Genomic DNA, 25,726 nt, shown 5'->3' with positions numbered 1-25,726 from the left:
ATTTGGCAATCCTATTTTTGGTATTTAATATATATTTAATTGGTCATTAATTAGTTAAGGTATATAGATTATTTTAGGCAAAACTAGCTATTATTTGTTGTTTAAGATTTTCAATACGTAATATTTAGTCAAAAAAGAAAAATCAATAGTAATTAGAAAATTCATTAAATAACTTCCAAATGGAGAACAAAAATTTAATATTAATTATTTATATAGTAAAATATCGATAAATTAATAACCTCGCTAGAATAATATCTTTTCTCGATTCTGATTAGGTGAAAATATATTAAATTATTAGTTTGATAATTTAATATTTTGCTAAATTAATAGATTTTATTAATTTACGGAGATTTATTGTAGACACGATTTTCAGAGTCAATATAATATATATGTATGTGACATTTAGTGAAAGATTCATGTGTTACACGTATCTGTCATACATATATGAAATTTTATGTTTCTTTTTCAATAATTTTCAGCTACGAGATACTTATGTTCTTTGACTTTTCTTATTTTTTATGTCATTTTATTTAATAATTTTACATGAAACAGGTATTTAAACATTCTTTATTCCATATGAAACTTTGGATTGGTCCCACAACCTTTAAAATTTACTATTTAATACAATTTTATGTTAATTTTCGAGCGGTACATTATTGTCACTTTTCTGCGTTAATATAAAATTCTAAGTTCCGCCACTAGACATGTACGAAAGATTTTATAAATGGGATATTCCTATATTTTGACCTAAAACTTCTCTCCCGGAAATAAAACTATAGTAAACAATCTTGAGGTCGAAATTCGAGTATTTATTTATTTATCGTAAAAACACTATCTTTACTCAATAACGTAAAATTGTTGGTCTTAAACATAACAATAAACGACTTAAACTAAATAGACTTAAACTAAATATAAACACCCTTGTTTCGATTTCAATGTACCACAAATTTGATCCAAATGTTTTATTTTAGTACTACTATATTTTTATTTATTTTTCGAGATTATACTAATGTTTTTATTTAACATATAGTAAAATACTAAAATTAGACCAAATTTGAACTTTCAACACCTTTGTGCAATGGTCTTAATTATATTCTTGTTGTTTTGGTTTCCACGAACCCTCTTCTCTTGGAATTCAAAAAACCCATAAAATAATAATAATAATTACAATTAAAATAATTTAAAAAAAAAAGGATTAACACGTACTTAAGATCCACTAATCTGATTTGAATATTACCCAAATCATGAACCAGATTCATAGATACCATAAAGTGGTATTAAAGACAAACTTCTCCACTTTGTGAATATTTTTTCGCATTATTATAAATAACAAAGCTAAGACAAAAGGTTTCAATTATTAAACCAATATTATATTTTACTTCCCACTAATTATGTTTAATTACGACAAAACCCATGGCGTTAGAATATTCGATTGGCCGACGAAGGTAGTCAAAGGTCGTCAACATTGTTTAATACTTCATCCCTTCATAAATATGTGTCGTTTTTCACCTTGGCTCGTGTCTTAAGAATCTCAATAAATATGACTTGATTTTAGAAAAAATAGATATAGATAATCCAAAATAAACTTGTTTACTAATTAATGCATAAAGAGTGTTGGAGAGTCAATAAGGGTATAACTGAAAAATAAAAAATATTTAATTAATGCAACATTGGAATTGTAAAATGACAGATAATATGTAACAAAAAGAATTCTTAAAAGAGACAGATATTGTGGAACAGAGGGAGTACATTTCAATTAAGATTAAATTATTATAAAAGAAATATTATAAATGCTGACACCCGATGAAATACACGTTACACCGTAAAATGTCTACCAATAATCGAGACAAGAGCAACTACCATTACTAAAGTGATGAAACCTAGTTCTATCTCTAACAATAATCTCCCTTCCGTACACGGCTGAGAGAATCTTCGTAATCGAATGGCAATCCACGCAAACCCTAAGATTCTTTATAACCCTAATCGGTGCACGAGAATCCGACGCGACTAGTGCAAAAGCAATAGCCAATCTCTCACTATGGTACAAAAGAGCGTCTTCCTTCTCCTCCTCTTCGATATCGAACAACACTTCTCGAGTCCTCGCCCGATAACCGAACTCTCGCAATTTTATATTCATTTCCTCTAATTTTAAATATATTTCTCCCACGCGAGGGTGGCTCTTGTCACCGATCAAAAACTCGTGCATCGAGCCATCAACTTCGACCAAACTACTCCCGGGCGTTTTATCGACGCCCTTTTCTTTCATCAACTCTCTCACTCTCTTCACATCTTCCCATTTATTCATGCACGCGTAAATATTTGATAAAAGCACGTAATTCCCACTAGTTTCGGTCTCCAATTCAAGTAGTTTTTTTAACGCAAATTCGCCTATCTCCAAATTCCCGTAAACCCTAGCTGCACCGAGTAAAGACCTCCATAAAATTGCATTAGGTTTCACCGGCATGGTCAAAACCCTCGCTTCGGCTTCTTTGACCAGCCCCGCTCGACCCAAAAGATCCACTAGGCAACAATAGTGCTCGATCTTCGGCTCAATTCCGTAAATACCCTTCATCGAGTCGAAATATTTACGCCCTTCGTCCACTAATCCCACGTGCGAGCAAGCACACATCACAGCTAATATCGTGACATCATCCGGAATAAAACCCTCTTCTTTCATTATCTCGAATAAATCAAGAGCCTCGTTTCCATTACCGTGGACTGCGAGTCCTCTAATCATGGCATTAAAACAAAACGTGTCTCTTTGGGGCATTTTGTCGAACACTTGCCGAGCAAATCCAAGACAGCCCGAATTTGCATACAGAGTAATTAATGCCGTCCCGATAAAGCGATTAAGGCTAAGCCCGTTTGTGATTACGTAAACATGCGCCCATGTGCCTTGGCTGAGGGCGCCTAATTCCGCACATGCGGTGATTAAAGCCACTAATGTCACTTCATTCGGCTCCACTAAAGATTTCTGCATGCGGCCAAACAAATTCAACACCTCTAAACCAGAATCGGACACAAATCCGAGACTAGAATCACGAGCATAAGCAGATAGAATAGAGTTCCACGTGGCTAAATCCGGTCGGCTTATTTGATCGAAGAAATATCTAGCAGTATCAACTCTCCCACATCTCGAGTAGAAATTAAGCAACGAGGCTTGAACGAAACCGTCGTACGGAGTATGAAGAAATTTCAAGACATGGGCGTGTAGGGCCCGGCCATGTTCGAACCATTGGTGGGACCCGAAGGCCTTGAAGAGAGAAGGGTACGTGTAATTATTCGGCTTGAGCATATGTTGTCGAGTGGTGAGAATCTTGCAATAAAGAGAAATGGCAACTTTTGGTTGATCTTTTTGAGTTAGAGAAGATATGAGGGTATTGTAAAGAAAAATGCTCGGGTTTCGGACTTGGTTGAAGATTGTCAGTGTGTAGGGTAAGGGGGCAAATCTGGCGGATGAGAGAAGAATACGGCTGATCGGGTACGTGTGGAGGATTAAGGCAGTTGTGATCATTTGGGCGTGTACTTGTTTGATCGTGTTTAAGGTTTCGGAAGTTTCTAGAAGGTGGAGCATGGGGTGGTTTACTGTTGGGCTTATCGGTCTCATTTTTTCGGTGTGGGAGATTTAGCGTCAAGATTCTCATCTTGTGTTCTCTCTCCCCTTAACAAGATAGGTAAACAGACGGGACGAATGTCTTCTACTTGATAATATTAGGTTTCGTTTGTACATTCGATTAGCATCCCTATCAAGAACGAAGCCTGTAAAGCATCGACAGTTTAATGCAGCTACACAAAGACACATTGCTCAAAAAATCTACGAGCTTTGAAGTGGTGACACGATAATAGCATCGATACGTACAAATGATCGAAGCATATGAAACAATATATTCGAGTGATTCCTAATGCCCAATGCAGATTTAGCAGCATTAACCAGAAATTCTTGGCTAATAATAGAGGAAGATATTCTGTTAGGCATTTCATCAAACACATTGAATGCATCAAAGATCACTAGTAAGGAAGCCTCATATAAAAAAAAATTAAAAAAATTAGCATAAGTACTTTACCTTTGACAGGAAGAATGTGGTTCTGCGATTGAATTTGGTTATTGAACAACAAATTCAAATAAGCAACTCAATTGCAATTTGCAGGTGACGGAGATATATTTGAAAATGGTTAAAATTATTTTGTTTCAGTATTAATTATTTGATGGTTAATGGGCCTGGGCCGATTTCAACACCAAATTACAACAAATTATTTAATTTTTATTCATTGCATACTACTATTTAATTTAGTTGTTTTTTATTACTTTTATCTTATGCATTGCATATATATGAATTCTGATTTCTAATTTTAATTTTTTGAAAATAATTCCATAAGTTCTAAAATTTATTGATGCACTTTATATTATATGTGAATAAACAATGGGATTATATGAGTTTCACCCAATATGATACAAAAAAGTTCGATTGGTAATTGATGCGGTCAACAATAAATTGACTAGAATCATCTCGAGAACCAAAACAATTCTTCGATAATCTTCTTTAACTGGGAGAAACAAGGCGTTTCGCGTAAAAAACACGCGTTAGGGCGTCGGACCTTGGGTTCTGGCGAAAATTATCCGATACTTAAATCAGTCCAAGTCGGTTGAAAAAATACGAATATAATCTTTCAAAATGTAAGAATATAATTCTGCAATAATTAGAATTAGATTACTTGTAATAACATTGAACTATTTATATACTGAATCAATTAATCTGGACTATGAATTTCGGCATTAGTTTATAGTTGGGCCGTATATTTATAGTTATAAGTTTTGGGCTCAGTTATATTTTTAGCCCAACTATATACATAATAAATAAATTAATTAATCATTTCAATAAAAAAATGTAGGGTAAATTACAACCACTCCCGAGGTATGCTCAAATTACGAAAACCCCCCTCTTGTTTGAATAATTACAACCACCCCCCTCAACTCATCAAATTTAGTGGAATTTTCGAGATTATATGGAATATTATCATTTTTGTACCTGTTTTATCTTATTCGAACTCTACATTTTGAAACAAGATGATAGTAATATGTGTTTTTTGGCTTGTATATATCAGATTGTGGTGCATCAGAAACTGTATTTTTACACAAAACGAGTACAAACTAGAGCACATTTCACAGAATCTCGATGATTATGTTGAATTTGACACCATAAGGGTGGAGGTGTAAGAAAAAATCATAGTTCAGGGGTAGATGTAATTATCCAAACAAGAGGGATTTTTTCGTAAATTGACCATACCTCAGGGGCGTGTTTGTAATTTACCCAAAAATGTAATATATATATAAGGTGAGAAAAGTTTATAGGAGTCAAAAAAGGGAAGTATTGGTCATATCATATATATGTGTTCCCCATTCCAAAACTTTTAATCGGCTTTTGCTCATTTCAATATAAAGTATAAAGTGATTGTTGGATAAGCACTTTCAAGCTTATAATGAAAATGATGTGACGATTTTTTCACTTCCATCATTCATCAAAAGAAATTGGAACTAAAGAAATTGCTCAACTTTAAAAAATCAGACGCATCATTGTCACTAGAAAAAGATACTATATATATATATATATATATATATATATATATATATATATATATATATATATATATATATATATATATATATATATATATATATATATATATATATATATATATATATATATATATATATATATATATATGCACCGGTCGTCGGGCGGACCTAGGGTTTTTTGGTGGGGACTAAAATATTTGTGAAATAAGAGAAGTAAAAATATATTTTTTATGGGCTAAAATGTACAAAATTTAAATCTTAGAGGACCAAAGTCTATAAATTTAATAGATAAATACTAAAAAAAAAAATTAACATAAAATTGGTAAAAAGAATTTTTTTTGCAGGGGCGGAAGCCCCCCAAGGCTACACGTGAGTCCGCCCCTGCCCATCAGGGACGGTCTACGATTGGAGTAAGTGAACACGTAATAATTGATTCATGTTTAAATTAATTTGTTAAGAAATACTAGGTCGAGTTTGTCGCATATGATTAATATCGGGTTTACGTAAAACACGTGTACCCGATGAGTCACTGGTTTCATTAAATATTAGAACTAGACGAGATGAAAAGCTAAGTACATGAAATTAGAAATCTCATTTATCTAAATGGCCAAATAATCCTATTATAGTAATTCTATGTATTATTGAACAAATGAAGAGGGGTATTTCTGTCTTTTGACACCGAGAATTTTTGTGCAACAATTAACAAAATAGAAAAGGATGTATCAAAAGACCAAAAAACCAGACATTTGGAATAATGATGGCAAAAAAGCAATCATTAATCAGGTTTTCTGAGGTTTTTTCTGTTGTAAAATTTATGTGTACATGCTGACAATTCGGACAAGATCTTTGCAAGATATTTACAGCAGCTGACGATAATTATTTTTTACTAATTTTATTAGTTTTTATTATTTTTTACTGCATGCTTTCTATATAATTATTAGTATTTTTTTTTTTTTTCTGAAGGCTGAATTAAAAGTTGAAAAGCCATCATTTGGTTTGCTCATACTTTCATGAGTACAACAAACTTGGATAGTGTGATATGCAGAGATATGTAATCGATATTTTTTTTGGTAGGCAAGGCCAATTTTTTTTGTCAAGGGTAAATTACCGAACCATTGAGGTAAAGTTAAATTACGAAAAAATTCATAATCTCTTCTCAATTATAAATATTTTTACACGTTCATATTTAATGTGTCAAATTCAGTGAAATCTTCTAGATTATATGGAATATTCTTCAGTTTGTACCTCCATTCGAACTCCATATTTTGAAACCAAATGATCATGTGTTTCTTGCCTTGTAAACTTGTAAATATCATATTGTAGTGCATTATAAACTGCATTTTTGCACAAACTAGAGAATATTCCATGGAACGTAGAAGATTTTGTTGAATTTGACACCATAAGCGTAGACATATAAGAAGATTTATAGTTGAGGGAGGTGGTTGTAATTACTTAAACATGAGGGATTTTTTCATAATTTGACTTTACTTTAAAGGTGGCCATAACTCACCATTTTTTAAATGAATTTATAATTATGTGTTCTCGTATTTTTTTTTCAATTTAAGTAATACAGAACTTGAACTCGTTCAAGTTTCGTTATTGAAATTAACTAGGGGTAATTCGGTAAAAGAATGCAATATATAGCAAGGACCAAAAGGGCAATGTCTACGAGGCATGCGTCTTGGACCTCCAATTTTTAGTGGTCAACAAAAAAACCCAATAGTATTATTGATACGAATTTGTAAGCCCAACCCAATAAATTTACATCAATATAATCTAAATAAATCCAAATATACTATTTTATTTGTTTCTTTAATTAATCGAATTATTTAAGTTTTATATATGCCTATTTATATAATATTTAACAATTCAAAAGTGAATCCTCTGCACTAGAAGAATAGAGTGAAGAAAGATAAGCTTGCTGCTATACTTTGTTTCTTACACAAGCAAATTATAAAATTAATTATATGTTTATTCTATAATATTATTGTTCTTATAATAAAATAAAGTAAAATAAAATAAAATGATAGATGAAAAGTAAAACAAACGTATGCACGCGTGTGGTGTCACACTTAACCCAAAAATAATCTAAAGCTCTACATTTTTCGATTCAAAAGATGTTTATGGCAAATTACGGTCACCCCCTAAAGTCAAGGTCAAATCACGAGAAAAAATTTCTCTTGTTTGGGTAATAACATATTCACCTTTATAGTTTCAAATTTACTTATTGAATGAGGAGTTTTTTCGTATAAAATACATAATTCAGGGGTACTTGTAATTACACAAACATGAGAAGAGTTTTTCGTTATTTGATTTACCTCAGAATCGTGTCTCCAACGTGAGATCAACTTCTCTAAAAAAATTATTCCAGTATATTGCTTCTGCTTTAAGTGGTATCATGTCATAATGCTACTAATTAAATACCCACACACACACATTGACACACACACACACACACATATATATATATATATATATATATATATATATATATATATATATATATATATATTGAGTGGGAAAATAGTGGGCACAACATGCAACTTCATTTTCTAGCCATGCAAGCTCTATAGTTGTGAATATTATTATGGCAAATACTAACACCACACTGAGGGAGTAATAATATATATGCAGTATAGTGCTCGATTATTTTTCCTTCATGTAATTATTACCTATTTCTAGTACTAATTTTTATATTGCAATTTCCTTTTTTATTTCACAACACACGTGCCAAATAATGATTGAACATCCTCAAATATACAAGTGAATAATACTAGAATCATTCATCCACGGTATATCATAACAGCTCTTGAAGTAAGGTATATTTATAAAAAAATCTATCACTTTCAATAATTACATCCACCTCCTGCAATTTATATATTTCTTGCATTAACACTCTTTTGCAAGAGGTGGATGTAAGCAATTTATAAACTACAAGGTGCCGGATGTAATTTCTCAAGACGAATGGATTTTTTTGTACTTTACCTCTTGGAAATGGTTGTAATTTACCTATAATTATGTTCAGGTAGTTTCGACGCTCTTTTACTTCACCAATTATATTTGTTTTGAGAACACGTAAATATTTACTTGTACTTGATGAAATCGAGAACAATTTTTTTTGTGACCTAATAAATTCGACAAATTGTAATGGAGTTATATATTATTTAAAGAATAAATATATTTGGTGCAGATGTCATGGGCAAGGCACTCGTGTCTTCAAACCAAAACAAAACCACCCATTCTTTGAGATATGTTGGGTGGTGTATTGGACCCACACACAAAAAACACACACACGCACTACAATCTTATTTATAAATTTTTGGTCTTCACTTGGGGAAACGTAAAATCGGAGAATTAATTTAAGCCCCACTACTCTCAAATATCCCTTTTCTTTGTCCACTTCTATAATATATTTGATTTATATTGTAATTACCAAAAATAAAATCAATAAGGGTAAATTACGTCCAGTTCTATGAGGTAATGTCAAATTGTGAAAAAAATCCTCACGTTTGGATAATTACGACCACCCTCTCAACTATTAATCTTCTTATATATCTATCTTTATGGTGTCAAATTCAACATAATCTTTTAGATACCGTAGAATGTCCTCTAGTTTGTATTCGTTTTGTGTAAAATGCAGTTTTTGATGCACCACATTTTGTTTACGAGCCAAGAGACACATTTTATGTCAAAATATGAAGTTCGAATAGGATAAAACGAGTACAATGCAAATTGGAAATATTCCACATAGTTTAGAAAATTCTATTAAATTTGACATCGCAAAAATGGACGTATAAGAAAATTCATAATTGAGGGGCGATTATAATTAGCCAAACATCAGTTTTTTTTCCGTAATTTAACCATACCGCTGGGGTGTCTGTAATTTGCCCTAAAATAAAATAATAATAATCGTTAAACCATCCATCCATCTATATTGCGTCATCCATTGGAAAATGTTCATATATTTATTTATAAAAAAATCAAAACTACTAGCATGAAAACAAATAGAGCCCATGCCCTAAATTTAATATATTTTATTTAATTAATTATATTATATTATTTACGAGGGTAGTGATTAGGTACATTTATTGTTGCTGTGGAGTTTTGCACTCATGACATATGCCAAAAGTTCAAAGGGTACTTTTCTCCATTATTAAGGTTTTTGTGTCATCATTATTGTGCCACATTTAGCTCTTTAAATAACTCTCTTTTATTTATTTATTTATTTATTTTTAAATAAAATAAAATAAAATTGCTTCGAATTTCATATATTATCTTATTTTCTCGTGCCAAAATATCAATTAACAACAACATTTTTTTTATAACTATGTGAAAATAAGTACTATCGATCGCTCAAGATACTATTTTTCGTACCGATAGTTATAACTCATCAATTATGCATGTTAAAACAAAATTAGATTAATTAATTAAATAAATAATAATAAGTACTATCAAATGGGACAAAACGTAATTAAGAGTCCTCACGTGAGTGAGGATATAAATAACGTGGTCCACCTCAAAGAAACAATATGGAATTAAATAGATCAATGAACTCATGATTTCCTAAGTTTATTTATTTATTTATTTATTTATTTATTTTAATTTAAAATTCACTTATTAGTGTCCATACAAAATTATTGAACTGTCTAACTGAAAATGACTTGACATTAATCTGCAATTCCAGTTTAGTTATAGTAAGTAGTAAATGGATAAAAATGTTTCACTTTTTCACTCTAGGAAAGTTCATACATTATTACAGCATTTTCATAAAACAATATTTTTTTTATTTTTTTTTTACATAAATTACATATATAACTGGCCTTTGGTTCAACCATAATGCATGGTGAACTAGGGCTCAACGAGCCACCTCGACGAAAGCTCGAACTCGTACTTGAATTTTTCGAGCTTGAGCTCGAGCCCTAAATACTCGAAGAGCTCGAGCTCGTTAAAATGGTCAAACTCAGCTCGATCTCGCCTCGTTTACACTCCTATTTTGAACTGCATTCTACTTTAATTTCACCCAAACTCAACTCCAAATAATTTTGAAATGGGACCAAATTCATAATAAATCAAAAGGGGGAAAATGAAAAGATTTTCAAAAGTATATATAATGAGAAAAAAGAAAAAAAAAACAATGAGCAATCACAAGAGACCAAAATGCAATGAACACACACTTTTATTTTCCTTTCTTGATTGAAACCTAACTAAGAGGACCCCATTTATCCCAATTCAAAAACCCTAATTTATTTCTACATTTCTATAATTTAAAATTTAAACACTTTATTATATTGGATATTTATTTGTCCCAACAAACAATTATCATGCAATCAAGACTTGGTGAAGCTAGTGGAGTCACTTCTAAATAAACTTTACCAGTTATCAAGATTCAAGGGGCCAATGTTAATAAAAGTACTCAATTATTTGAAATCAATTTTAGTATATATCAAACTTAAAAGATTTATTATTTTTTAATTTTTATTTATTAATATAACAACGACGAAGAATCGAAGATGTACATTAAAGAAAATATAAAATGTGCATAGATTGCGACAACGCCATTCGATTTTTTTCAATTAGTGAGACAAAATTTGCGCATTATTATTACAACAAAAAATATAATTTAAAAATTAATTTTTTTAGAGCAAAAAATAAAAATAAAGGGGTAAAAAAAAGAAGTTATGTTTGCCTATTTAGGGTTGAATTTAGAGTAATAAAGGATGAAAATTTGAGTAAAATCCCCATTCAGCTTTTGGGCAGGCACAGGACACAGCACATTTATTACAATCCCCAATTAATTAATTAATCCCAAGCAAAAAAAAACTAATAATAATTAATTAATCACTGCATAAATCCAAATTGCAGATAAGCTAAAAAAAAGCCTCTATAAAAAAAACACACACAAACACACGCACATGTGGTGTGGCCCCATTTTCCACCTTTGAGCTTCAACCGACCGTTACAGCTTACCAAAGCTTGACTGCTTTAGTACACAAAATATTTTGGGACATTGCATAAGAGCAGCTGCCCTAGAGAGAGAATTCTAGAGAGAGAAAGCTTGTATATAAAAATACAATCTTTGAGGAGAGAGAGAGAGAGAGTGCATTGAAATCTCTGCAGTGGTGAGGACTACAAGTTCGAATTATTCTTCTTATGTGTTTTCATTGCTTTATTTATTTATTTTTTCTTTATTGAAATACACATCAAACCATGTGTGTGTGTGTATATATATACATGTATCTATTGCCGAGCTTTTAAAGATTGAATTTTTATCTGTTAAAAAAACAAAAAAGATTGATTTTTTAATGTTAATTGTGTGAAGCCCAATTTGTACAGACCCGAGGCTGCAAGAGAGGAAGCACAAAAGTGAGTTATATATGTGTGTATGTATATGTGTATGTATATTTGAGGATAGAAGTGTGAGGGGGATAAAAAGCAAAAAGGGGGAAAGATGGAGGGCCTTCACACAAAGTCTTTTACACGTGATAAAAGAACACATCAAAAGCAATTTGCATGCGTGTATTATATATATATAAAAGATTCATATCACCACACCAACTTCACCTTCTTCAATCCACACACACACACACACACAGACACACTAAAAAAACACACACTTTTCTCTCTCACCAAAGAACCCATCTTTTTAAGTTCTTGATTAAAGCCCACCTCTTTATTTTTCAAAGGGTAGATTCAAAAGTGGATTTTAATCAAATCGGTGAGTTTTAAAGTTAGAATCTTTAAGCATAGTTTTTTTTTCATTATTAATATTTATTAGTGGAAGAAGCGTGGTTTTGGTGTTGGCGTTTTATCAATCTCCTTGTATTGAGGTGTCATTTTCTTTGCAGCAGTGAAATTTTGGGTTGAGATGTTGATTTACCAGTGAGTTCTTCAATGTTTATTCCTTTTAGTTCTATGTTTATTTAATTATTTTTTATTTTTATTTAATTTTGCTTTTGGTTGCTCTTTTGTTGCTTTCTAGGCAAAATTTTATTCTCTTTCTTGAGCAGTCATACTTCTGTCCTCACATTTATTTATGCTTTTGTTGGGGGATTTGGATTTTATTTCACTAACATAAAAAACATATATATGTATATGCATGTGTGTGTGTATATATATATATATTATATATATAAATATATATATAATTCTAAATACATGTACTAGTGTCTTTACTCTCTTGGATGTGTATCTATAGTCTTGGTTTTGGTTAGGGGACAAATTGGAAGATGGTTTTGTCTTGTGGGTATTTCTACTATTTGATTAGATTTGCATTTCTTCTTACAATTTTTTTCCTATGTTTTTTGTTGCACATGAGTTCTTGATAATACATTTTCTTTTGTCTCTACATAATTGTAGTCTTCTTCCCCTAAATCTGCACATTTCAAAAAATCTCCAACCCCCAAAACCCTAAAATCTTCTCTTTTGTCAAAAAGATTGCATCTTTCATAAAAGGGCTTCCTTTTTTTTTTTGTTTTTTGTTTTTTTTTTTTTTTGGGGGGTCTGAATTTTTTAATGTTTTTATTTTTCACCATCTTCATTTATGGCTGCAATGAGTGGAAGTCAAAGAAATTTAATTTTAATTTTTTTTTAATTTTATTGCAGTTGCATTGATCTGTGGAGGGCTGTAAACCAAGAAATCAAGAACTAGAAATCAACAAATTCTTGATTTTAATTTATTTTCAACAAAAAAAAAAATCCCATTTTTGCCCACATGATAATCATGCCAATGAGGCAGATGAAAGAAGCTTCCGACCACCAACACTGCGTTGTAATGAAACCCCAGTTACCACCGCCACCAAACACCGCCACCAAAAACCCTAAAACCGCTCAAACCGGCAAGGGGGCCGCGGCCCCCCCACCACCGTTATTACCACAAGAACCTCAAAACCAGTCGCCGTCACCCCCATCAAGAAACAGGGGAAGAAGAAGGGGGCGAGGGGGCCGAAAATCCGACCAAGGTGAAGTCTTTATGCGGCCAAGCTCACGCCCATGCACCGCAGCGGATAAACCCGGAACCAGAGAAACGGGTCGGGTCATGATCGACCCGGTTCCACCAAACGGGTCGGGTACAAGTTTCCCCTGTTCAAGCAAGTCTTTGACTTTCCCAACTAGGCCTGGTTTTGGGCAGCTTGGGACAAAATGTATTGTCAAGGCAAATCATTTCTTTGCTCAGTTGCCAGACAAAGACTTAAACCAATATGATGTAAGAATTTTTATTTATTTTTTATTTTTTAAATTTATTTAAAGAATTAATTTTTAGGGGCCCTTTTGTAAGCTGACATTCATTATGTGTTTGTGGATGTTTTTATTTTTCCTTCTTACATCTCTCGTGGGTCCTTTTTGCAGGTTTTATAATTGAGTGAAAAAATCTCTGTTTTTTTTTTTGTCCTAGCATTAATGAGAGACTTTATCCTTGTTGTTTGAATTTAAAAAAAAAATATTATTTATTTTTTTACTGCAGGTAACTATTACCCCCGAAGTCGCATCGAGGGCGGTAAATCGAGCTATAATAGCGGAACTCGTGAAAGTATACAAGGAATCCGATTTAGGGAAGAGATTACCTGCGTATGATGGGCGAAAGAGTCTTTACACCGCAGGGGAACTTCCTTTCGCTCGGAAGGAGTTTATTGTTAAGCTTGTAGACGAAGAAGACACTATCAACGGCCCTAAGTAAGTTATTGTATACCTCGTACGACACTCGTGAATTTGGGTTGATTTTAGGAAGATGTACGTTTTTAGACCAAAATACCCTTTTCCACTAGCAAGAGAGAGAAAAAATAGTTGAGGAAGAGGGAGTGGTGGAGAGGGTTCGTAAGGGTAGAATTGTAAATTATGTAACTAATGCAGTATTGGAATTCTAAAGTGGCAGATAATATAAAATAAAAAAAGATTCTTTAAAAGGACATGAGTAATTATAAATTTGTGATAAATGTGTAGTTCGAGAATTTGTTAATAAGGGAATAATTGGAAATTATGTAATTGATGTAGTATTGGAATTCTAAAGCGACAAATATTAAGGATCGAGTGGAGTAATTATGAATTTATGATAAATGTGTAGTTGGATATTTCGTTATTATAAAGTTTTTTTTTAACGTTTGTCTATAATTTCAGGAGAGTGAGGGAATACAAAGTAGCAATCAAATTTGTCGCACGTGCAAATTTACATCATTTGGAGCAATTTCTAGCCGGTAAACGAGCAGATGGTCCAAAGGAGGCACTACAAATTCTCGACATTGTATTGAGAGAGCTCTCCGTGAAAAGGTACGAGTAAATAATTTTTTTTTTCGGGATTCTTGATTTTTATTTTTTATCAATATAATGTTTGATTTTTGCATGTGTGCATGTATAGATTCTGTCCTGTCGGAAGATCGTTTTTTTCTCCGGATATAAGGAAACCGCAAAGACTAGGTGACGGTTTGGAGGCGTGGTGTGGATTCTATCAGAGCATACGGCCCACTCAGATGGGATTGTCACTTAACATAGGTAACACGCGTGCCGTTTTTACATTCGTGCCGCAAAAAAAAAAAATAATAATTCAACGTATTTACTAAATATCGTGTCTTTTCTTGAATTGTAGATATGGCTTCGGCTGCATTTATTGAGGCTCTTCCGGTTATCGAATTCGTCGCTCAATTATTGGGGAAAGATGTTTTGTCGAGGCCGTTATCCGATTCGGATCGCATTAAGGTCGGTATTTAGTTTGATTGTAATTGATTTATTTATTTTTTTGCCACCTTTCTTGTTTCTAAATATAAATTAAAAAAAAAATAATAATAATAAATTCAGGTTAAAAAAGCACTTAGAGGAGTAAAAGTTGAAGTGACTCATAGAAGAGATGTTCGAAGAAAATATCGAGTTTGCGGCATTACGACTCAGCCCACTCGTGAGCTAGTGTAAGCTTTATACCAACAATTCTTGAATTAATATAAATAATTAATTCTTGAAATTAGCAATTATTGAATTATATAAATAATTTTTCAGATTTCCGGTGGATGACGACTCGAACATGAAATCCGTGGTCGAGTATTTCCAAGAAATGTACGGTTTCACAATACAGCACACTCATCTGCCTTGCCTACAAGTAGGGAATCAGAAGAAGGCAAACTATTTACCCATGGAGGTCAGATGTTGTTGGTATTTTCATTTGTGGTCCGTAAAGTTTAGTTTTTTTTATACAATCACACCCCTGTATTTTAGGTCTAACGCTCTTCGTTTTTTTCAGGCTTGTAAAATTGTGGAGGGACAGAGATATACTAAAAGGTTGAGCGAAAAACAAATTACTTCTCTTCTAAAGGTCACTTGCCAACGACCAAGGGACCGTGAAAACGATATCTTACAGGCATGTGATAGTTAATATATATTTTTTTACGTATTTCAAGAATATATTTAACGATTAAGTGATGATTTTTTTAAATGTTGGTTTAGACTGTTCAACACAATGCTTATGAAGAAGATCCGTACGCAAATGAATTCGGAATCAAAATCAGCGAAAAAATGACATCTGTCGAGGCCCGAGTTCTCCCCGCTCCGTGGGTAAAAAAATCGGCAACTTTCTTTTTTCGTATTTCTAATAATTTATTAATATTAACAAAAATCGCTAATTTTCATTAGCCACACTTACATAACACAGTTGAAATATCATGACACGGGAAAAGAAAAAGATTGCTTGCCCCAAGTTGGCCAATGGAATATGATGAACAAGGTTTTTTTTTTTTTTTTTTTTTTAATAATTGATTTTTTTTTCTTTCTCAATTGTCGAAATAATATTTTATTTTATTTTATTTGCACAGAAAATGATAAACGGCATGAACGTGAACCGTTGGGCATGTATTAACTTCTCACGGAGCGTACAAGATAGCGTTGCTCGTGGATTTTGCAATGAGCTAGCTCAAATGTGTCAAGTATCGGGCATGGTATATAATTAGAATATTCTTCCTTTTATTCATTTTGTACTAAATATACGATGTAATTGTATAAACTAATCGTAATAGTCACATTTTTATTACAGGAATTTAATCCGGAACCCGTTATTCCAATCTACATAGCTCGGCCGGATCAAGTCGAAAAAGCTTTGAAGCATGTTTATCATGCATGCACCAATAAATTAAAAGGAAAAGAATTGGAGCTTTTATTAGCTATTTTGCCCGACAACAACGGCTCTCTATACGGTATATATATGCCGTAATAAAATTGGTTTATTGCATTTTGCACCCTTGTGTTTACTCTAATTGTCCAAAAACCCTTAGTGTTATAAATATTAGCAAAAGCGCCCCTATAATTCAATTTTATTAGCAAATTTCCCCCCAAAATGCACCATTTAGGGGTGTGTGTGCTAACAAAATGCATTATATGGGGTGCTCTACTAGTATCTATAACACGAGTTTTTTTAGCAATTTAGTAACGAAAATATTGAGATAATTTTTTTATAATTATTATTATTAATTTTTTTATATTGTGGTGGTGATAGGTGATTTGAAGCGAATATGTGAAACCGATCTTGGTATAATATCCCAATGTTGTCTCACGAAACACGTTTTCAAGATCAACAAGCAATATCTTGCTAATGTGTCCTTAAAAATAAATGTCAAGGTACGATAAAATTGTTCTGAATATTCATCATTTTTTTTAAAATTAATTACAAGAAATTCTTCGATAAACTTTAATATATTATTATTATCGAACACAGATGGGTGGAAGAAATACGGTTTTATTGGATGCAATAAGCTGTAGAATACCGCTAGTGAGTGATATACCTACGATTATATTCGGAGCTGATGTAACGCATCCCGAAAACGGAGAGGAGTCGAGTCCATCTATAGCTGCTGTATGATTATTAATTTCTCCCTTTACTCTTTTTTTTTTTTATTTAAAAAATTATATTTTACTATCCGTTTTTGCTAAAAAAAAATATTATTTCTTTTTAAATGTAGGTTGTAGCTTCTCAAGATTGGCCCGAGGTGACAAAGTACGCGGGGTTGGTTTGCGCGCAAGCGCATAGACAAGAATTGATACAAGATTTGTACAAGACTTGGCAAGATCCTGTTCGTGGGACCGTGAGTGGCGGCATGATCAGGTTCGATTTTTTTTTTTTTTTGGGTTTTTATATTATTAATTTTTTTGGATTTTTTTAAAATTATTTTTGGGATTTTTTTAATGTATTTTAAGTTAATGTTTTGCTGTCGTTTGCAGGGATCTTTTGGTTTCGTTTAGAAAAGCAACTGGACAAAAGCCACAGAGGATAATATTTTACAGGTCGATATAAATTTTTTTTATTCGCTATTTTTTAATTGTCGAAAACCGATAAATATTACGTGTAATAAATATTTTTTTTAATCTGACTGGTGAATAAATATAACAGGGATGGTGTGAGTGAAGGGCAATTTTACCAAGTGCTACTATTTGAGTTGGATGCTATTCGGAAGGTACGCACACCCCTATTTTTCTTTTATTATTATTTATTTTATTTTACTTTAATGTATTAAAACTCCCGTGACGATGTAATAATTATAATTTTACTATGTTAGTAATAAAATTTTTTTTTATGATAAATTAAATGAGCAGGCTTGCGCCTCGTTGGAGCCAAACTATCAACCACCGGTGACTTTCATCGTAGTTCAGAAACGGCATCACACAAGACTTTTTGCTAACAATCATAGGGATAAAAGCAGCACCGACAAGAGCGGAAACGTATTACCTGGTAATTTAATATATACTTAATTATTTATTTTTTAATTTTTTTTTTCTTGCATATGGTTATTAAATTGTAATTTTTTTTTTAAATTTCCTGTAGGCACGGTGGTCGATTCGAAAATCTGTCATCCTACAGAATTCGACTTTTATCTTTGTAGTCATGCTGGAATTCAGGTAAAATTTTTGTATGTATATATATATACCTATTTCTAAAATTCGTATAAGATTTTAATTCATATATAATACATTTCTTTTTAATTTTGTAGGGAACGAGTCGACCTGCTCACTACCATGTACTCTGGGACGAGAACAATTTCACTGCCGACGGAATTCAGTCACTGACGAACAATCTATGCTATACATACGCCAGGTGTACACGCTCCGTTTCAGTTGGTAAGTTGAGATAAAGTTCAATAATCAGACAATTTTATTATACTTTTTAGTGGAATCAAATTAACGTTATTCAATTGTTTATATCGACAATGTTTTGCAAATTGAAATGATGATTTTCATAATTTTATTACATGCAAAAAATTAGGTGATTATTCATTTATTTATTTGTTTATTTTGACACAGTTCCCCCAGCTTACTATGCACATTTGGCTGCATTCCGAGCGAGATTCTATTTGGAACCGGACTTGCCGGAAAGTGGCAGCGGCGGCGGTGGTGGCAAGGTGGGAAGAGTGGCGGGAGAAACGGGTGTGCGTCCTTTACCGGCTCTGAAAGAAAATGTAAAAAGAGTAATGTTTTATTGTTGAATAAAAAGGGCAAATTAGGGTTTTCTTAGCATGAGTAGAAGGGCCTTTGTTTTGTATATGTTTGATTATAAATGCAGCTTCCTATGGTAATTTTGAACTTTAATTTAGATAAATTAAATGATGTAAAAAGTTGCCTAGCTTTCATTAGTTTAATTTTGAATCATATTATTTATAATTAACTAGGAATCAAATTATAGTTGCGAGAAAACTCGATAGAGAAAATCAGAAAATGCACGCAGAGATAACGTGGTTCGGATCAAAGAATAGTTTATTTTTTGAATTTTTTTGATATTTAAAAAATAATACCTGATACTTTAGAAGAGCTTATAAGTTCTTAAACATTATATAAGTTGTTTGTAACAGTTTATAAGTTTAGTCAAACGCCGCTTACAATTTTGGGATTTTTTCGACCCTGCACCCGGTGATAAATACCGAGTGGGTCTTCTGTTGTCACATGTTCTTTTTTGTATTTTATAATATATTCTCTCACTAGGGTTAACTTGTAGGAAGTTTTAAAAAAATACAAAAAATGAGACGTGCCAGTAGAAGATCCACCCGATATTTATCACTGAGTGTAGGGTCGAAGGAGCCCAATTTTGGCTTTCGGCATATAAGGCAATCGGAATAAGAAATTATTTTAGGCTGAAAGATGGATATTATTACACTTGTGAAAAAGCCCATCTTTAAATGGACTTGTACTAGCAAGTAGCAACTCTTATTCCTCACAATTTGCACACGAAAATCATTAGCCCATGAATTGTAAAATAAATTTCCTTTGCTTTTAATGCGGTTATTTTAGATTAAATGAAATAATTTGGGAAAATTACAGTTTTCAGTCCTCAAGTTTGCATTGATTTCACATTCGGTCCTCTATGTTTACAAAAAAACACATTTAGTTCCTTATGTTTCAGCAATTTAACAATTTCGGTCATTTTTGTCATTTTACCGTTACTCTGTCAGTTAAAGGAGTGATGGAAAAATTCTTGATTCCGTCAGTACTAACGGAAAATTGACGGAAATGGCTAAAAGTATTGATTTTTTTAAATATGAAGGACCAAATGTGTTTTTTGTGAACATGGAAGACCAGATGTGAAATTAGTGCAAACTTGAGGGGCCTAAACTATATTTTTCCCGAAACAATTCTCTTCAATTTGACGGGTAATATAATTTACTTGAAAGTATATGTTTCTAGTATTAAGTTATGGAAAAATGTATTTTTTGAAAATTTCACACTGACGAATGATATGATTGCTGAGGCGTTCATTTGGTAAAACTGTATTAAATTATATTGAAATTTCGGTACTTCAAAAAATTGTATAGTTTATTGAACCGAACAATTCGGTTCGGTATGATTTTTTACCGAATTTATTCGATTTTTTTGGTTTTTATGGTATTTTCTTATTTCAATAAAGGTAATTTTTTTAAACTAATAAATTCTTGAAATCGAAATTCAAATTTAAATAATCGGCCTTAAAAATAAAATGTGATTATCAACAGAGGCAAATTTGTGAATAATGCAAAAATTTATCTATTTTATAATTTGTTATGATCGTAAAGGATTTAAAATAAAAGAAAAAAAAATAATAAAGATTTTGGTATTCAGTATGCTACGGTTTACCGGGCATCAATACCGTGTCCGTATATCATAACGAATACCGAATTCAAACTTTTTTACTGAATACCAAACCGAATTTTTGATTAGGTATTTGGCATATAATTCGGTACAGTTCGGTCCGTTTACCTCCGGAGTGAAATTGAAGTAAATGTTTATTAGAAAATTGAGAAAAATAAAATAAAAATAAAATAAAAGAAAGAACAAAAGTATAGGTGGATGTCACTTCAGGGTATCAATCAATTCCTTAAATGCAAAAATAATAAAATCAATAGGAGATTGAGTCGACAAACAAGAATCCAAAAATGGTTGGAGAATCATTTGACATTATTTCATATAACTTGCTCACTTCTTGTTGCAAAAGATATCATTTTTCTTGCCCTAAATTGAAGCTTTTCTAACAGAAACATGGCCCAGATTCAGTACTATTCATACACACACATACACACACATATATATATATATATACACACACTCATATATATTCGTATAATTGTATAATTGTATGTTGTTTGTACTTAAAAAAATTAGGGTAAATTACAAAAACCCCCTGAACTTAGGCTAAATAACGAAAAACACCCCATCTATTTGTAATTACCAAAAACCCCTTGAATTTTGTTTTCTTCTTACACCGACTCCTCAGTCACAGATGGGGTTTTTTTTTATTTAGTCTAAGTTCAGGTTTTTTTTTTAATTTACCCAAAAAATTATAAAAACTTTACAATTTATACACACACACACACATATATATATATATATATATATATATATATATATATATATATATATATATATGGTGGGGGTGTTATGTCAGGGTTATGACAGTGGCTGTAGCCTTTCTACTACAAATGAAGCCAAAACAAAAAAACAGATGAAGATGCTTATTAGGTCGTTACTAATTAACACATAAAGATATATGAGACAAATTATATATATATATATATATATATATATATATATATATATATATATATTTTATTTATTTATTTTTAAATATTTTTTGGGAGTGACAAAAAGATAATTACAATATTGTAAGAAGTAGTCAGATTTTGGTGAAGATGAATAGGCTGTTTCAATGTACATATTCAGACAAAGGGTCTGGTAAATAGCCAAAATCCTAGTATGGAAGAAAAAGGCTGTAGGTATATATATACACTGACCTCTGTACAGAATTCATCAGTGCAACAGATGAAATATAGCTACTACTATTAATTACATTTTTATAATTACTACTACATTCGAATAATCCATGTCAAACATAAAGTCAATATATATATATATATATATATATATATATATATATATATATATATATATATATATATATATATATATATATATATATATATTTTGGAATTAACAAGAATTAATCCAATTTGAACTTATTTTTCTTCAGTTTTTTTTCTTTCATTTAATTTCTATTACTATTGTTATTATCCTAGAAAAAAAATTGCACTAGCAAATAATACATGGACGATTCGATTGTAATGAGTCGATTTATTCCGATGAGTAATTAGCTAAACAAATCTTCAGTAGCAGCAGCAGCAGCACCGAAAACAAGATTCGTATTTTGCGAAGCATTAAATTAAACCGGTCTCCGTAAATTAAATTTTAATTTCCAATTCGAACGATTCGCGTCTCAAATCATAGTGATTTTTTTTAAAACTGTTCATCAGATTGTCATAAAATAATATAGAACATGTGTATTCATGTTAGTAAATTAAAGAACACATAATTTAATTTACCAATTTATGGAGAATCTAAGCATTAAAAAAGAAAAAAAGAAAAAAAAAAAGGAAAATCCCAATACATCAGACTTTATGCTCTTACACAGAAATGGAGTAAAACCATAATCTTGAAACCACACATCTGCACATGAAAAAATGAAATTCAGACAAAATTACTAAAGCACATAAATAAATAAATAAACCAAGAATCCCAATTCACACGTGCGCTTTTTATCCCAAGAGGAGAAACCCTAGCTAGAGCAAAGTTTAATTAACGGATGAATCAGAAAAATAGGGTTCTTGAAAAAAAAATAAAAAGAAATTAGGGTTTCTTCGTGCAAACAGCATCGGGTGAAGCTCCCACATGATCCAATCTTTCCTTAAACAATTGTAGGAAAATTTAGATCATGCTGGCAGCTTCAACAAATACTGTAGCATGTTGAATCTTACCACCACACACACCAAAAAAATAAAAAAAATAAAAAAAATTAATTCTTTTTTCAAGAATTCCAAAAGGGTTTGTTTTCTTTCTTTCTTTTTTTGCTGTAGTGAAGGAGAGTGGGAATATATGTGGTATAAATAGAGGTGTAGAAGAAGAAGAGAAGAAGATGAAATTAAATGGGAATTAAAATGTATTTTAGTGGATAAAAAGATAAGAGAATAGGTGAAGGAAAAGCTATGGAAAGCCATATAGTAATAACAACAAAAAATATTAAATGGTCCCCCTGTTTATATTATATATATATGCAAATTAAATTGAATATTGTCACGCCACCGCCTCCACCATGCAGATTTTAATTTACACCTAATTACGGTATACTGTTTGTGGGTTATTGCACGAGAGTCGAGTTTATCCAATATCGAGAAAAATAAAATTTAGAGAGGTGTATAAGTGAGAAAGTTTCTATATTTTTGTTGGAGAGTTATTTAACTTTAGGGTTGGAATTAGTTATGTGTGATTTTGTTTTCATTTTGATATAATCTCGAGATATATTTGAGTTTAATCATTTTGATGTATGTTTACCTTATTGATACAATTCTTTTTTTAAATGAAAGAACCTGCAGACAATAATATATATGCACGGTATATTGTATTGAATTAAGGGTACATTTATAGAGCCATCTTCACGAAAAATGAATTAAATTATTGTCGGTATATGCAACAAATAATTGTGTGATGCGCATACACGTACGTAATACACGTAACAAATTATGCGGCGTCAATTAAATAGAAAAACTCGAATATTTTGGATCCAAGGAGGTCCGTCGGATCGAGCGTTGCGTGGATTATTTACGAGCGTTGATTGTGTGTGTGTGTGTGTGAGTGAGTGGCATAAGTGAGAAGGCATCTTACAAGAGGGGGGGGGGCAAGACAAATGTATGTAGGAAACTAGTAGCAAGAGGGGACCATAGTTTTACATGGCTTAATTTGTTTGTTGGTGATGAATTGCAATATTCACATGGAAGAGGAAATTTTGAAAGAGCAATTTCATCAAACCCTACAATATTATATATGTGTGAGATTTCCCCATTTTGTTAGGATCGAGTACTAGCAGCAACAGTGCGAAAATTTCAACTCCAACGAGAATTGGTTTATTACGAGCACCAAGCCCAGATCTGCTACTCTAACGGACCGTTTCTAAATCAAAACTTGTTGGGTTATTTGATTTCGCCTTTTGATGCAAGAATTATTTTTCAATATATCTATTTGTTTTAAATATGATGAATATTAATAGTGATGTGCAATTAAGTGATTTCCTATTTGGCGTCTTTTCTTATTGCAGTTCCATTTTCATTTCCTTTCAGAATTGCCATTTTTTTTAATTTGGTTAGTTCAATAAATAAATCTGATTAATTATTGGATCCAGCTGGGTAGTCTTAATTCAAGGTATGGTAGTTATGCATTTTATGATCTGATGCAGACCGATCAAGAAAATGACTAGTGATTGTGAATCTTTTCATTAATTAGTATATTGATTTTCTTTTCTTTTTTTTTTTTTTTTTTTTTTAATGTGTATTGATTCTAGAAAAGATATAATTTATGTAGCACGGAAACTTCAACTTCTTAAAGATTGCGAATCGAACACATTTTGTGTCCGACGTTCGATGACACTTGTCAAACATCTTACGGACCATTTTGCAACTTTAAAAAAGTTTGAAACATGTATGAATAACGAATTTCCAAATATTTTTTGTTGCTTTCATAATTATTTTTTGTTTCTTTCATAATTATTTCACACTTAAATAACATGTTTATAAATATACTCCCATACTTTTAATTTAACGTTTCCGTAAATTCCCATATTCCTATTTTTTGGGCATGCCGCTTCCATGTGCCTGTTTTCCCGTTTACCCGTATCAGTCATCACCGTAACGTCATTTCCGTGTTCGTGCTACATAGTATGTAATAGCATCAAATTACTCTTCCAACTGATTATTTATTAATTAATTACTTTCGGCACTTGTGAATTCAGAAGAAATAAGGGAAATAGTGAAAAAAATATAATTAACTCAATATTTGTATTCTAAAGTTATATACAACATTAAGAAAATTAAAATTTAATATTTACAAATTTTCTTAATTCCCATTTTTTTTTTGGAACATATTCCATTGGGTATGATAATTGACAAAATCTTGAAGTACTCACTTTAATCCGTTATTAATTAGAGAGATTTCACGAGATTTGATGTTTCAATTTTAATTAATATATAACCATGGGACGTGGGTTTGACACGTCTTAATCCTTGAGTTCACATATTTAACTTGATTGGATATTTCGCTAAATTAACAGAAATTAATTGATCCCATTACATTAATTTATAGATGTTTAACTATATATGCAAATAAACTCGAGAATGTTTATACAATAAATTGTACTCAAAAGATTTCTTTGATGATTATATTTGATGCATTTAAAATTTATTTGCAATATTGATTTGAAATTTATTTATATAGTATTAAAGGACGACTGAAATTATGCTTTTGCAATATTGAAGATACTATATAATAAAATAAATTAATAACATATAATAATTAAGAAAAAGTGAGAATAAAACACTCTGTCACGCCGCCGTTGCCATGCTTACAACACTATTATACACAAACATAAATTTTTGAGGGCTCAAATTCACACTGGAAAAAGATGATTAATAATTTAATAAAGTGAAGGGCTTTACTTCGCTTTCTTCCTAACCATTTGGCTTTTCGGCTAACTTTACTTTACACTACTTAGGTTAGTGTTTGTAAGATCTTTTGAAAAAAGCAGAAGCTGGTGATTATTAGTTAAATTAGTGATAATTGTTTATAATTTTTAGAAGTTGGAGGTATTTGTAAATTTCATAAAAAATCAACTTATTTAAGAGA

General features: G+C 31.5%; 2 protein-coding genes across 9 annotated transcripts; one reads left to right on the top strand and one right to left on the bottom strand.

Moving 5' to 3' along the window:
- Positions 1 to 1,696: 1,696 nt before the first annotated feature.
- On the bottom strand, positions 1,697 to 4,172 carry LOC105969621 (Pentatricopeptide repeat (PPR) superfamily protein). Its single transcript, XM_012994393.2, has 2 exons — positions 4,065 to 4,172; positions 1,697 to 3,759 (listed from the first exon to the last, which is right to left on the bottom strand). Exon 2 carries the CDS (start codon positions 3,605 to 3,607, stop codon positions 1,832 to 1,834), a length of 1,776 nt encoding a protein of 591 aa, XP_012849847.2. The 5' UTR covers positions 3,608 to 3,759; positions 4,065 to 4,172; the 3' UTR covers positions 1,697 to 1,831.
- A 7,317-nt stretch (positions 4,173 to 11,489) lies between these two features.
- Positions 11,490 to 19,185, top strand: LOC105969623 (protein argonaute 10-like). 8 transcript variants are annotated; one of them, XM_088820651.1, is made up of 24 exons: positions 11,599 to 11,694; positions 11,895 to 11,938; positions 12,421 to 12,454; positions 13,178 to 13,778; positions 14,037 to 14,245; positions 14,687 to 14,836; positions 14,925 to 15,058; positions 15,153 to 15,262; positions 15,362 to 15,468; positions 15,557 to 15,695; positions 15,798 to 15,914; positions 16,001 to 16,108; positions 16,206 to 16,277; positions 16,366 to 16,488; positions 16,584 to 16,743; positions 17,043 to 17,164; positions 17,262 to 17,399; positions 17,506 to 17,648; positions 17,765 to 17,827; positions 17,934 to 17,997; positions 18,137 to 18,272; positions 18,366 to 18,439; positions 18,532 to 18,658; positions 18,842 to 19,185. In XM_088820651.1, the coding sequence occupies exons 4-24, from the start codon at positions 13,287 to 13,289 to the stop codon at positions 19,021 to 19,023; spliced, it is 2,970 nt and encodes a 989-aa protein (XP_088676777.1). In that variant the 5' UTR covers positions 11,599 to 11,694; positions 11,895 to 11,938; positions 12,421 to 12,454; positions 13,178 to 13,286; the 3' UTR covers positions 19,024 to 19,185. The 8 variants fall into 8 exon arrangements, with proteins under 8 accessions (XP_088676779.1, XP_088676776.1, XP_088676780.1 ...); XM_088820650.1 differs by lacking the exon at positions 11,895 to 11,938 and having other exon boundaries at positions 11,563 to 11,694; XM_088820654.1 differs by lacking the exon at positions 12,421 to 12,454 and having other exon boundaries at positions 11,589 to 11,694.
- Positions 19,186 to 25,726: the final 6,541 nt, after the last annotated feature.

Source organism: Erythranthe guttata, chromosome 7, assembly GCF_056151865.1.
Source record: "Erythranthe guttata isolate IM_541 chromosome 7, IM_541, whole genome shotgun sequence".
In the NCBI taxonomy this organism is placed as follows: domain Eukaryota; kingdom Viridiplantae; phylum Streptophyta; class Magnoliopsida; order Lamiales; family Phrymaceae; genus Erythranthe; species Erythranthe guttata.
The sequence above is the reverse complement of the archived record's forward strand: the minus strand, read 5'-3'. Positions and strand labels throughout refer to the sequence as shown.

Coding starts and splice junctions, on each gene's coding strand:
- LOC105969621 (XM_012994393.2), bottom strand. CDS start 3,607: ATGAGACCGATAAGCCCAACAGTAAACCACCCCATGCTCCACCTTCTA.
- LOC105969623 (XM_088820653.1), top strand. CDS start 13,287: ATGATAATCATGCCAATGAGGCAGATGAAAGAAGCTTCCGACCACCAA. Junction 15,915..16,000: donor GTGAAAACGATATCTTACAG/GCATGTGATAGT, acceptor ATGTTGGTTTAG/ACTGTTCAACACAATGCTTA. Junction 16,109..16,205: donor GAGTTCTCCCCGCTCCGTGG/GTAAAAAAATCG, acceptor TACATAACACAG/TTGAAATATCATGACACGGG.